General features: G+C 42.4%; 1 protein-coding gene across 1 annotated transcript in view; it reads left to right on the top strand.

Moving 5' to 3' along the window:
- HMCN1 (hemicentin 1) overlaps positions 1-12,957 on the top strand; it is a 1,072,905-nt gene that overhangs the window by 259,584 nt on the left and 800,364 nt on the right. The window contains exon 7 of the mRNA XM_085601687.1: positions 6,594-6,714. Coding sequence (XP_085457813.1) covers positions 6,594-6,714 — 121 coding nt within the window. The remainder of the gene's footprint in view (positions 1-6,593; positions 6,715-12,957) is intronic.

The raw sequence follows: 12,957 nt of genomic DNA, 5'->3' as shown, positions 1-12,957 counted from the left end.
ACGTGACGCATCTCCCAGATGCGTCACGTTGTAAATACCCCGCACCATGGCGCAGGATTTGCGCCGCTGCTGCGTCACAAAAGTGACGCAACGGCGGCGCAAAAGTGACGCAAGTGCAACATAAATCTGCCCCATTGATCCTGGATATGATTTCTTAAATACTTAGAAAAGCGGAGAACCGGTCTGCAGCACAGTCTGGCTTTTTCAGCAAAAGCAACCCCCTAACTACAGGTCCATCCACGAAAGGCCAGCCTTTGAACTTGTGAGGTCTGCTGCATAATCTTCCTATTTCTGGACTCCATCAAAGAGCGTCTGAAAATCTTTTGCCAAAGCCTTTGACTGGGTGAGATGGCTAACAGCCTTCTGTGGCCCATGAAGATGAAATACTTGCCAAAGTGAATTCTCTTCACATACTAGGGAAATTCCGCCTTAAAGTCTATTATTGGGTAATGTATTCATGGAAATCTAGGGAATCCTCTTTTGTCTATTTCTTTCCATTCTTTTGTTAATATATTTCTCACTGCTCTGTGACAAGACCAGGCATCAGGCATGATTGGGCCATATTTTTCAGAAAAATAATTTGGGTCAGTCAGTTGTTCATTCTCAGGAAAATCTAGTTTCTCCCTTATGTGATTAATAACTTACGAAACTTGAGTCCCTTTTATCAACTTTCGTCTGTATGATGAAAGGTCAATATCTTCTTCGTTCTCCGATTCTAGGCTGGAACATTTGGTATGGTCTTTAATGGGGCACCCACAGTCCTGTCTACCAATGTCTAGTAAGTCATCTGGTGATATAGAGAAGGTTTCCTCCTGTCTATCTGGAGAAACAGAAGGCTCTTCTTTGTGCTTTCTTTTCTGCGCACTCTTTGTGCCTCGACTGCACTCTGGCATTCTTTAGCCAGACCTTCTATGCTGCGCCTTTATATATCGTGGCTTCCTTGTAATATGGCTCTTCCCTAATAGAAAAAGACCCACTTTTCATGCATTTCCACTAAAGTGCATCAGATCAGGGAGGCGTATAGCCAACTGAACATGTCATTCCTTGTCCTGCTTCCTGCTGAGGCACAGGGAAGAGATAAACTGGGCATGAGAGAGGCCTGTTACCCGTGGGTCTCCACTATGGACCCAGGGGGGCACATGTGGTGCCCTCAAACATCCATGCACCGTGTGCTAGGCACCTCCGCATATGGTACATGGATGTTTGTAGACATACACTTTACCATTGCAGCTTGTGCTGAGGCCCTTTTCCGACCGCCAGCCCATGCCACAATATTAAAGGGTATGTTTCCGACTGCCGTGCTGGTGGTTGGATCATAATTTAGGCAAGTGGGACCTCGGACGCCTTTCCCCGCTACAATGTCAGTCCGACCAGCATCGTAATCGGACCCTAAGAAAGAAATATTGATATGAAAGTGGTAAAAAAAAAGTGCACTCAATTGGCGGAGGGAAAACGTTTTCAGAGTAAATAAATCATTGGTCATAAATACACCCAAAATATTTGTCATCCTTAGGCAGGCCTGGGATGGACACTTTGCGATGCTGGACCACATGGGCTAGCAAGAGCTTCTGATGGCCTAGAGAAAGCTGCATTTTGGGCAGATACCGCCTCGTACAAATTAAAACCTATGCTGAGTCTATTATACAAGATAGAAACTATGGCACATGCATAGGGACTCTTCTCCCACGTCACTGATGTCTCTGATATAGTTTCTGGTGTGAAATAGAGGAAGTAAAAGTAAGTGAAGTGCAAGGTAGGTACATTACCTACACCCCACGAATAGCTTTACTGAACACCCTTGCGGGCACTGGCTTTACCAATGCAATACTTCGGTTTGTTGAGCAGGGCTTCACTTAGCAAGAAATTAAGATGGGGGGGGGGGGGGGGAGGTGGGTAATGAAGATTACAGGTAATCAGTCAAGCAGCCCTTCCCAGATAGTTTGCTCTGGAAAACCTGCATCAAACCGTGTGGGGTAATCGACGCTTGTGACACACTAAAATCACCTCACATCCACAGCAACTGTGAAAACGAGTCAAATATCACCTAGTAAATAATGTGAATTGTGCCTAAAGACTGCCATCACCTTCTAGACATCTGTCTTCTTATTCACGGTGCATCCAATTCAAACTTTTCATAGCAAGATTTATCTCAGAAATAGTGGGAAAAGGAGGCTGCCTAATCGCCATGAGAAGTTCAGCGCAGTTGTCCTTTACATCTCCTTTCACCTACAAATACAATTAAAACTAAATATTTTACAAAGCATATTTTGAAATGTAGGTTTTACAATAGCTATAATATCCAAGGTGGGGGTGGGGGGCACTGTTAGATATTTATGAACCTGGAATTAAGTTGGTTCCTTTTCTTCCACTCATGCCCTCCAGCTGTCTTCTGTTAGCAGGATTCATTTATACCATTCACATTACCCAAACAAATGTACAGATAATAGAAGATTTCAGCGTGTAGTTTTATTCAATCATGCTCTTGCAAACATAACATAGTTTGTGTTTTTGTTGTTATATGCCCTTGCAGAGTTTTTATCTGTTAGGTTGTAGCTTTACACCTTTTCGCATTCATAAAGCTTTCTTGATATACTCTTGTAAAACTGTACCTGTCTCAGCTCTATGGACAGTCACGTGACTTCCTTTCTGTTTGGGTGTTGGGATCTTCCCAATGTACAGTTAAGCACTGTGAAACGCCAGTGCCTCTGTGCAATGGCACGTTGTCACACTTATTTGTGTTATCTATGGCTACCATAGTGAGTTTCTATCAAGAAAGATCAGATCGAATTCTAGTTGTTCTCGTCAGTGACGCCACACAAGTGGGGAAACAACATGATTGGGCAGTGTTGTTGCATCACCAGGGGAAGCGCTCACTTTCCCTTTGTTTCGCTTTATGCAGGGGCGGAGCTTGGTCAGTAAGATGGGGGGAGCGGGGTGAGCTTCAGATTCTCCGACAATCAGGCTGGCATGTCATGGCAAAATTCATACTTGGGAAATAGAATATGAGGGAGCTTAAGGGCAATGGGAAGAGCAGTGCCGATTGTTAGGCGCACTTAAAACACAATATTTTGTAAAATAACCAACATTTCTTAAGAACTTCAAAAGAGAGAGGAGAGAAAGAGTGTGTGTTTGTATGTTTTTCTCTGTGTGTGCATGTAAAAATCCTAGGTGAAATCCAACAGACGCCTCAACATACCCGACTGAAATCACCTGTACCCAACTATTTACTACAGCATGCATTCATTACGGGGTGCAACACCCCAAACACCACCCCTGAAGCTGCGCCCCTGGCGTTATGGCGGTTGGTGGTCTCACCCGCCTTTTTCTGCCTTTCCTGGGTCTCCAAAGACCTGATGAAAGTGGAAGACCGTAGGTGGCCCTGTGCCTGCATCAACCAGCTTTCCACTCGTCTCTCCATGCTGACAGGCGAGATCAAGGAGTGCTGGCGAGGGACTCTGGGAGAGCCGCTGTCACATGGAGACTGATCCTTTGGGAAGGAGTGATGCAGGATGGTACAGAAGGTGATTGGGGAAGACTACAGGAGGGCAGGGATTTACATTTCAATTAGGACGGGGGTTATGCAGAGGGCAGTGCAGGATGGGTGAGAAGACACCAAATATTATCTTGTATTTCCAGTTTGGGTGGAGTGGGGCATGTAGGGGAGTTATACAGAAAGTGGTACAGTTGATTAGCAGGATGCCAGGTATTTTTTTAAATTATTTGGATTTAGGATATGTAAGGTAATTTCCAGAGGTATTCAAGTAGGGGCCAGAAGACCAGGTATTTTATTTCAGTGTGGGAGGGAAGGTGTGGGTATATGTTGAGGGTGGTGGTGATGGATGGCAGGAGGCCAGGTTTTTTCACATTTTACATGGTATGTATGGCTCCCCCATCACTCCTCTGCCCCTGGGTATATCTTGGAAGCAGGTACAGATGTTTAGAGGGGCCATATATAACATAAAAGAGTGGATGGCTAAAATGTGAATAACAGAGATATTTTTCTCCTCGTCGCTCAGAATGACATTAAATGTCACACAAGAGTCAATCTTTAATTCTGTGTGTTATGTGTTGCTCTCGCTGAGAGCTACTAGCATGAATACTAGATTTCAATCTGGGTATTCACTGCTGTGGTGTATCAACAGTGGAAAATAAAAGACGTATTTTAATATTGTGGTGGGGGGAAAATGCTGAGGGTGTCGTGGGGACATGGCCGGGTGTCAGGCATTGTATTTTGGTGGGGGCATGGGACAGGTAGAATGCTTACAGGGGGGTGGGGTGATGGGAGTGTGCGGCAGGAGTGAAGATGCCAAATTATAAATAGGGATCACTCTCCCACTCTGTGCTGCTCCGCATCTTGAACAGAGCACCCTATTACACAGTTGCATGCATGGGTAAAGTAGTCATGTGCACAGCATGGTTTGTTCTGGCTCAGCTCTCTACCCTGTGTACACCTACGGGTTTACAATACAAAGTAACAGACGTGTATGCCTGCTTTTTGTGACCCAGGGCTCTTTAATTACAGAAAGGGTTGCGGTGAAAGGCAAGCGCACTGTTTGAATGCTTCCGTCCACTTCTCACTGAGAGGGTAAACTCGACCTCATATTTAAACGGAGACAGTGACTCTTCATTCAGTCATTCACTGCACCCACCTGCAAGGGGATGTCTAGGAGGCGTCCCTGGGATCCCCATGCCTTACTCCAATGGGACAGCCTCGTGAAGGGTATTCACAGTGTGCAACCTCTATATGGTACACAGGCAGCACGCTTTCTGTCAGCCTCTTTGCCTCTGCACCTGTATCTATAAGAATAATTCCCTCATCTGCATGGGGCCCACGCCCTGATGCAAATAAGGCCAAGCACCTTGGGAACAGACGCCACCATCCATATTACAGAATGGACCATGCAAGTATCTGCACCCCCTTCTGTGCTACGCAAATGTCTGATGTGCCGTTAGGGCACATTATATCATTAAGTCTTTGGTATAATACAGGACAGGTGACTGAGGCAGCTCAGGCCATGTTGTATATGGCTCCCCATGACTTCTCTAACTCTGCATGTCTATTGAAAGCAGGGCAGATGATCTGCGTAGGCCATACATCACATACAATTGTGGACGGGTAGCAGTAATAAATGATGATGTTTTTCACTTCAGGGTTCTGAGGACATGTCAATCAGACCCTCTCAAAGATACACATCCCTGTTATTCTGTGTTTTCTTTATAGGTAAAATGTTTTTCTTATTGGGAAAAACCCTTGACCCCACAGTCTCACACCGCATTCCCCAGTAAGGGGATTTTCTGGGGGATGGAGTCCACAAACCATGTCTGTGGGAGTTTCCAAACTTTCAAGGCTAACCATTCTTTGAAACCCCAACCCAGCACGCTTTTGTGGAATTTAGTCCCATGATATAACACAGAAGTTGTGTAATAGTATGTAAAACAGCAATGTCACAATTTGTGATTGTATGAAGTTGTAATTCAAGACATTTGCACTAGTAAATGTGATCTGTGAGCACAAATGGCGTTGGAATCGGGCCCACGGTGTATAATGAAGGAAACATTGACTTACCTAATGAATTGCACTGCAGTATGTTCAACAGCATCTGTCTTTTGCTTTAAGATCCACCAGCAGAAAGTAGAACAAACTAGCAGGGTGGCTCATGTGCAAATTAGGAAAAGAACAAGGGAAAATGCAAAAAATCCCATGATTAAACTTTTAAAAGCTTTTACTTTGTTTCACAAGTGGGTATTTGGGTAAAAGAGCTGCTCATATGGAGACGCAAGTAACCGCGTGGGAGCCCGCGCTCCTTGTATTAAAGCCTCTCTTTAATTTCCGAATTACAGGCGACTTGTGATGCATCTAGTTACCTTTAATAAAGAGATAATGTAGTCGCTCAACTGTAAGTACTTATTATAGTTGAGGTCAGTTGTCAAAATGACTCCTGCCAGAGCCAGCAGAGAGGGTGTTAGGCAGTTCAGCTGAAGCTTAAAGAACAAAAACAGGAACTGCCTTTTCCTTCTTCTGATATGTTTTTCTAAAAAGAAAAGCATTTTAGATATTTATGGCAACATGTTTATTTTTTCACAATATAGGCCATTATGGGAAGGATAAAAACTTTGTATGTTTTAACACAACATTTTTATTATGACTAACTTGAAATTCAACCTAATATCTTTAGGCGAAAAGTAGTAATTGCTTTTGGTGTGTTTAATTTCGCAGTACAGATTTTGATTTTGTTCATCGTGCCTGCAGTGAACATTAAATAGCAGGACACAAAGGATTTAAGAGATTTGTGGTGATGGTGTGGCCATGTATTATAAGGAATAAAATAATAAATGTAATCATTAAAGGAATATTCCAAGTCACCTTGGAGTTCCATGATCTTATAAAGTCAGCTTCAGCCCTTTTCCTCTATGTCATCATGGAATTCCTCTGCGACTTGCAATTTTCTTATAATGTACAATAGGTGGTATTTTAACCCATATAAGTTGCGCAGCGAGCAGATCAAGCACCCAAAAATGCAATTATCCCAAAAAACATAAATATGGCAAATGGAGACCTCTACATTTATATATATATATCCATTCTATTTCAGGTATCAAGCAATGGAAGGCATTCTGTCCGTATCACAGGTCTAAGTACAATTGATTTCCGTGCTGGCTTTTCAAGAAAGCCAACATTAGACTTCAAGCAAACATCTAATCGACCTGTGAAAGGTAAGCTGAAACCCTATACCAATGATTAATACAGTCACATGAAATGATTACAGAATGCCACACACTTGTCTTCCCACCATTAGTGGCCAACAAATAAGATGATGTGCCTTTCAGTAACATTGATTAATTTATCAGAAGTTGATACTACAATAATTATACATATAAAAGAATCTATTGTATACAGAAGTGGTCATTAACACTTTGGTGGATGTGGATGAACTGCCAAATATTGTCGAGTGTCCCATTCATCCTACTTAGAAGGTATACAATCTCTCTTAATAGTGTATACATATACTCTTAATGGGGTAAATGGCTAGTGCCCCATTTTTTATGTGGTTTGTCTGCATTCACCAAACTCTAAATGTCCTCCAGAAAGTTACAATTTCAAGTACATTAAATGGTGTGTTATAATCAGAGCGAACAATGATGGTAGGATTTTTAATTAATACAAGAACTATAAAAAGCAAGTACACAAAACCAAGAAACCTACTTTTGAGTGCTACCTAATAACATTTCTTAACAACAAAGATTTCTTAATTAAAAGGGGGGATTTACAGGCCTACATACTTTCTCATGTCACTACCACTTTCCACCCCGGTCCATGGAACAAAGTTTTCATAATCCTCATCATTGCCCGTCCTCCTACCTTCAAAGAGAAACTTTACCCATTGGTTTCAGTCTCTCTGCCACTTCATCATTAGCTCTTCTTTGGAGCCTTTTCCTTGCCTGCTGCACTTAGTTTAAAAAAACATAAGTGAAGGGGCCCAAACCCACTGTCGCTGTGAAATATGGGTCACCTAGTCATGATTTCACCTCATGTCTCTTCTACCATCCTACACTCCCTGTCTCTTTTTCTCACTCTTGCAGGTTCTTCATCAACCTAGATTTCTCCTTGTATCAAGGCCTGGGCGTAATTAACGGAGTTCCACTCCGCGAAGTTACACAAAAACTCAGCGAGATTCACAAAGTACACGAACGGCAGAGTTGCAGTGCGTTGCGCTGTTAGCACTGATTTTTAGTGCTGGGAGCCAGTCCTGCAGTGTAAAATCAACCCAAACAGCACCACAACTTGAATGGCAACTTTCACATCGCGAAAGGCAGCTTTCTCAACGCAAGCAGTGGGGACTTGCCATGACCGCTGTGTTGAGAAATTGCGCCAGGTGGTGGTCTAGTGCTTGATATTATTGCTTGCTCTCACCAGCTTACCGTTGGCAAACCACGTGCAAGAAAAAACTTCGCCACACGACGGTTGGTGGAGTTGTGTGAAACTTCACTCTCCAAGTGGAATGCAGATTGGGCAAAACTCTGCAGACTCGGCTCGAGGAGCGGAGTTTACCGTCCACTATTACTTTTATCTTTGTTTTCTTATCTTTCTCTTGCTTCTTTTTCTACCTTTCCTGTCTCTTGCTGTGGTCAAAGTCTGATGAGAAAAAAGAAGCCTGGTTATAAATATTAGCGCCCGTGCCCATCAGCTGCAAACAACGGCAGAAATTAAGCATGCCTCACCACCAGTACGTGGGTTTTATGTATCCCTTCACCTACAGTATTCTTCAGACCCTCAGTCTCCCTCCTGACACCTCCCCTTACTCTGCCTCTAGTCAGCACCACTTTAGTGCATCTTCCAACTTCCTTTACCAAATTCCTTCCAAGCCCAATTCTTTTCTTTGCTTCTTGTCACCGCATCCACTTCCCATTGAGTCATAATTTCAGTGATGCACAATTTATTTTATTGTTGCATTTATGGAACTCAAAATTATTAAATTTGAGACTATGGGCCGCATGGGGAAAGCCTTTTTGCAGTCGCAAATGGGCCGATTAGAATGCAAAAAAGCATTTACAAATGTACAAAGCCCTAACTGCGATTCAGTAATCTATAACCAAATCACAATTTGAGTTTGCGAATCTGTATTTGGAAGGGGTGTGTTTAGGGCATCCCTTTCAAATACCGATTCGTATTGGTATGTACGAATGTTTTGCGGCCAAAATGCGGTCACAAAACATTCACAATTTACCACCAACTCAAAGTTTGTGGTAAGCCATTCGCAAACTGAAAGGGGTTCCCGAGGGACCCCTTCCGCTTTGAGAATTAAAATAATATACATTTTTAAGAGCAGGAAGTGGTCTCACGGATCACTGCCTACTCTTAAAAAATGAAACTAAAATGTTTATTTTTTTTCTTTTGAAAAACCTCCCGTTTTCCTTTAAGGAAAACGGACTTTGTTTAAAAAATAAAAACGTTTTTTTATTTAAAAGCAGTCACATACATGGGGGTCTGTGATTTTTGTGATTCCCAATGGGTCGCAAACTGAAATCTATGTCAATAATATTCATGCGACCATTGGGAATAACAGATAGTATAAAACACACTTTCATACAAACTTTGCTTTTTATTAATCTTAAACACTAAGCTTCATACATGTGGCCCTATGAGTGGGTTTACCACATAAAAGAGTTTGGAAGTGATTAATTAATGAATACAAGTAGTGTCTTCGAATGTAATACTAACGTAATTCAGATCATGCTTACTCATATGCAACTTATTTTCCATCGATGCACCCATTGTCTGTAACAACATCCCTGTATTCATGTAGAAGACCCAACGGTGCTCCAGTTTAAGAAAGAGATGAAGACACTCCTCTTTAAAGATCACTACATCACAATGCACTAACAATCGAATAACCAACTAACCCTTCTATCATTTGTTGGCTTTATGCTTACCTTTGACCCTGTACAGTGCTCCGCTGCCTTTTTGCTAGGTTTATACTATACAAATATGGCATACATACATTTTTGTTCCCATCTGGGTTGCTTCATACCCAGAATGTACAGCACGGTGAAGTCGAGGGGAATCAGATTTTTGTCCAGGGAGATTCACAAAACTGCATCTTACTGAACCACAATTTCGTCTTCTTAAACCATAGACCTAGGGTTTGCAACTCAATTTGATAGGAACTCAAGGCCTTAATGGCACCTGTATATCAATTATGACTCTAATTGATAGACTGATAGCAACATATTGATACACTGATAAATCCCTATCCACTGTTAGAAATATTAAAACAAGTGGGATGTAACATTATTGAATTGTCTATTGAGCACCTCCCATCAAAACGTTAGCTCTGTTTGGAACTGGCACTTATTAATATGAATACCTGCAATATCTGTTTTCAGAATCTGAGAGACATTTCTTATTCTTATTCTTTTTGTTGACTTTAACAGGAATATTACAATAAATATTCATATACTTAATTATAGCAATTTTAATAATATTATTAAAATAGTAACAAAGTGGAATTCTGTGCAAAATTGCCAATGGGCTGTACATTTGGTTTGGTAGACTGCTGTCGAAGAATATTTCAGTCTTGTATAATTTAAGGCCTCATTATGAGGACCTCGGTAACCTGCCTGGTAATTCAGTCACCCCATATTTGCAGATAATGGGGGCATCTGTTATTCTGGGGAGGGTGAGGTACCGGGGATTATAAGTGGGACCCAGAGGATCCCCTGAGAAATGAGGAATTAGAAGAAATTCAGGACTCGATTCCCCTGATTATTCTACATTGCTTATCTGGTACTTCACCCAGAGGTCCACCGCTTATTTGCGGACCCCATCGTAACTAATACAAAACATCACCAGCCCTCATACATCCATAAATAGATACAGTCTCAAGCAATGAGACACAAACTTGACCTGGATGACACCCAGGTACTACAACAACAGCAAGAGGTATCTTGGTACCCTGATAATGCACCTGGAATTCCAGGTTGGGCTGGCTGATTCTGTTGGCTAGTGTCGTTTTAAGCAGCAAAGAGAAGTGCACGCAGCAAGGGATGTTTACTTCATCTAACTAGAATACTACTGCTGAGATCTCTGTAGCCTGTACAGTTCGAATCATTCTTTCATGTTTCGTAGAGCCATAAAATAAGTGTCAAGTCTAAATGATAACAATAGTGGAAACTTTAAATAGCACTTAGTCACTCTGGGGAGACTATCATGTGGTGTTTAAAAACTGCCAACTGAAATTAGTACTTAAGAATTTTCAGGATAACATGCAATATCCAACAGTGCCATTGGGATGTATTTAAAGACAAATGGAGGTAGACTTTTTAAGTTGTGAAATGGCTCTGGGCCATCATAGCGGGTCATTCACATAAACATAAACAGAAGGTTAATGAACATAGTAGGGGACACCCTATGAACACCTGACCCCCAAGCCTGATCCTTCTCCGTTAACCCTGAACCCTCACAAAATCCTCGTGTACCTTATCCTCACCTACCTACATCTTCACTGCTCTTGTGCTTCCCTGATTCTGACGATGTGCCTCTTATAGCTGCACCACCTTCTCATCTTTAAGCCTGTCCCAGCCCTAGACTCTTCTGCTTCAGCACACCTCACCTGATTTATAATATTGTGTCTGTGCCTGACTAACAGTTCCTGGGAAGGGGTGTTGTTCAAAATACTGAGTACTTAATTTGTAAAGAGAAAGCAAAAATAGGTGCAGTCCCTCGAAGGTTTTCTTAGGAACCTACTGCTGGAGTCGCTGAATGCTAGTGGTAGCTGATCCTGAGAATGCATTGTCATGACTCCACCTCATGCCTCTTTCTTCTGCCACAGAACATTTCCTGTTTCTTTCTCTCACTCTTGCAAGTTCTGTTCCATCCCGCCTTTTCTATTTGTTCTTGTTCTCCAATCTTTCTCTCCCTCATTCTTTCTCCCTTTTCTGCGTTTCTTTCCCTTGTGCTGGGTCAAAGTCTGAAGTTCAAAGATCACTACAGGTGCCCATCACTTGCAACAACCACGCCAAATTGAGCACTGAACAGAGCAAAACACGGCGGTGGTCTGGCACACAATCCTTTTTACATCTAGCCTAGAGACAGCTTGGCAAATAAAAAAATGATTACATACAGGGGCTTTTGGCCAGCCCTGTTCATTCATCGATCTGTCCAAGTGTTATTTACATTTTGTTTCCGCTCACCATAACATACAGAAAAACAGAATGGGTAAGCCCACGCCAGCCATTGGCTTCCTGGCACTGTGAATGACTGCATTTTGCCCGATCACACTGTTGCAAAGGGAGTGCACTTCAGTGTCAGTGCTGGTGTCTATTCCTTTATTTTTTATATTATTTAAATTTTCTATATATGTTGGTAAAAATGAATAAACACGAAAAAAATGTCCATGTATATTTAAGGCCAGACCTATTGGCTTTGCCAATGCTTGCTTTCCTTTTCTTATGCACTGCAATTGCTGCTCTACTTTGGCACACCCAGTTTTCACTGCTGTTATAGCCTCATTCCCAGGGCAAGAGCTTGTGCAGCTCAGCAGTTGCTGACATTCAGGTAACATTTACTAGCTTGTTGGCAAATGACAAGATCTGATTAGAATATCATGCAACACACACAGACATGGTAAGCCAACAAGAATATTGCAGCAAAAGAGTAGTAAAGATTTTCTGTAAGATTACTCTTCTTACGACTCTAACCATAGTGGGCCCTTTACTATTAAAAAAATCTTGAAGTAAGTGACCCAATTAGGGCCACCCTGGTCACTCGCCACCACCTCCAGCCTTCCGCACAAATGAAGAGTCGATCAGACAGTAGAGAATATAAACCAAAGTTGCTTTATTAGTATGCGCTTGAGCGTCCGGTCTGACCAGCCTCCTGAGATAGCTGCCGAGGGACTGACCCTCTCCAACATAACATCAGATATTATAAATTTTCCAATACCCAAAAGAACCCGCCCAGATTGGAAATTTCCAGTTGGAGCAGGTTAACAAAAGAGGCACAGAACGATGAGCTATCATCCTGAGACAAGGAACACCTTATCTTAGCTTCAAGGTTACTCAGCTCGTGCCCGTCTCTTGGAGAGTGGGAGCAGGGCTACATATATAGAAACGCATGGAAACACAGAGCAGGGCTATTCATTAGCCTCATGACATAGCTGCCATGGGACTGATCCTCCCCAACATAACATCAGATATTATACATTTTCCAATACCCAAAAGGACCCGCCCAGATTGGAAATTTCCAGTTGGAGCAGGTTAACAAAGGAGGCACAGAAGGATGAGCTACCATCCTGAAACCAGGAACACCTTATCTTAGCTTCAAGGTTACTCAGCCCGTGCCCGTCTCTCGGAGAGTGGGAGCAGGGCTACATATGAAGAAAGGCATGCAAACACAGAGCAGGGCTATTCATTAGTTCCGCGAAGCTCAACCTTGAATAATAAAAAGAAACAATCGAG

This window comes from Triturus cristatus, chromosome 4_2 (genome assembly GCF_964204655.1).
Source record: "Triturus cristatus chromosome 4_2, aTriCri1.1, whole genome shotgun sequence".
Lineage (NCBI taxonomy): Eukaryota > Metazoa > Chordata > Amphibia > Caudata > Salamandridae > Triturus > Triturus cristatus.
The sequence above is the reverse complement of the archived record's forward strand: the minus strand, read 5'-3'. Positions and strand labels throughout refer to the sequence as shown.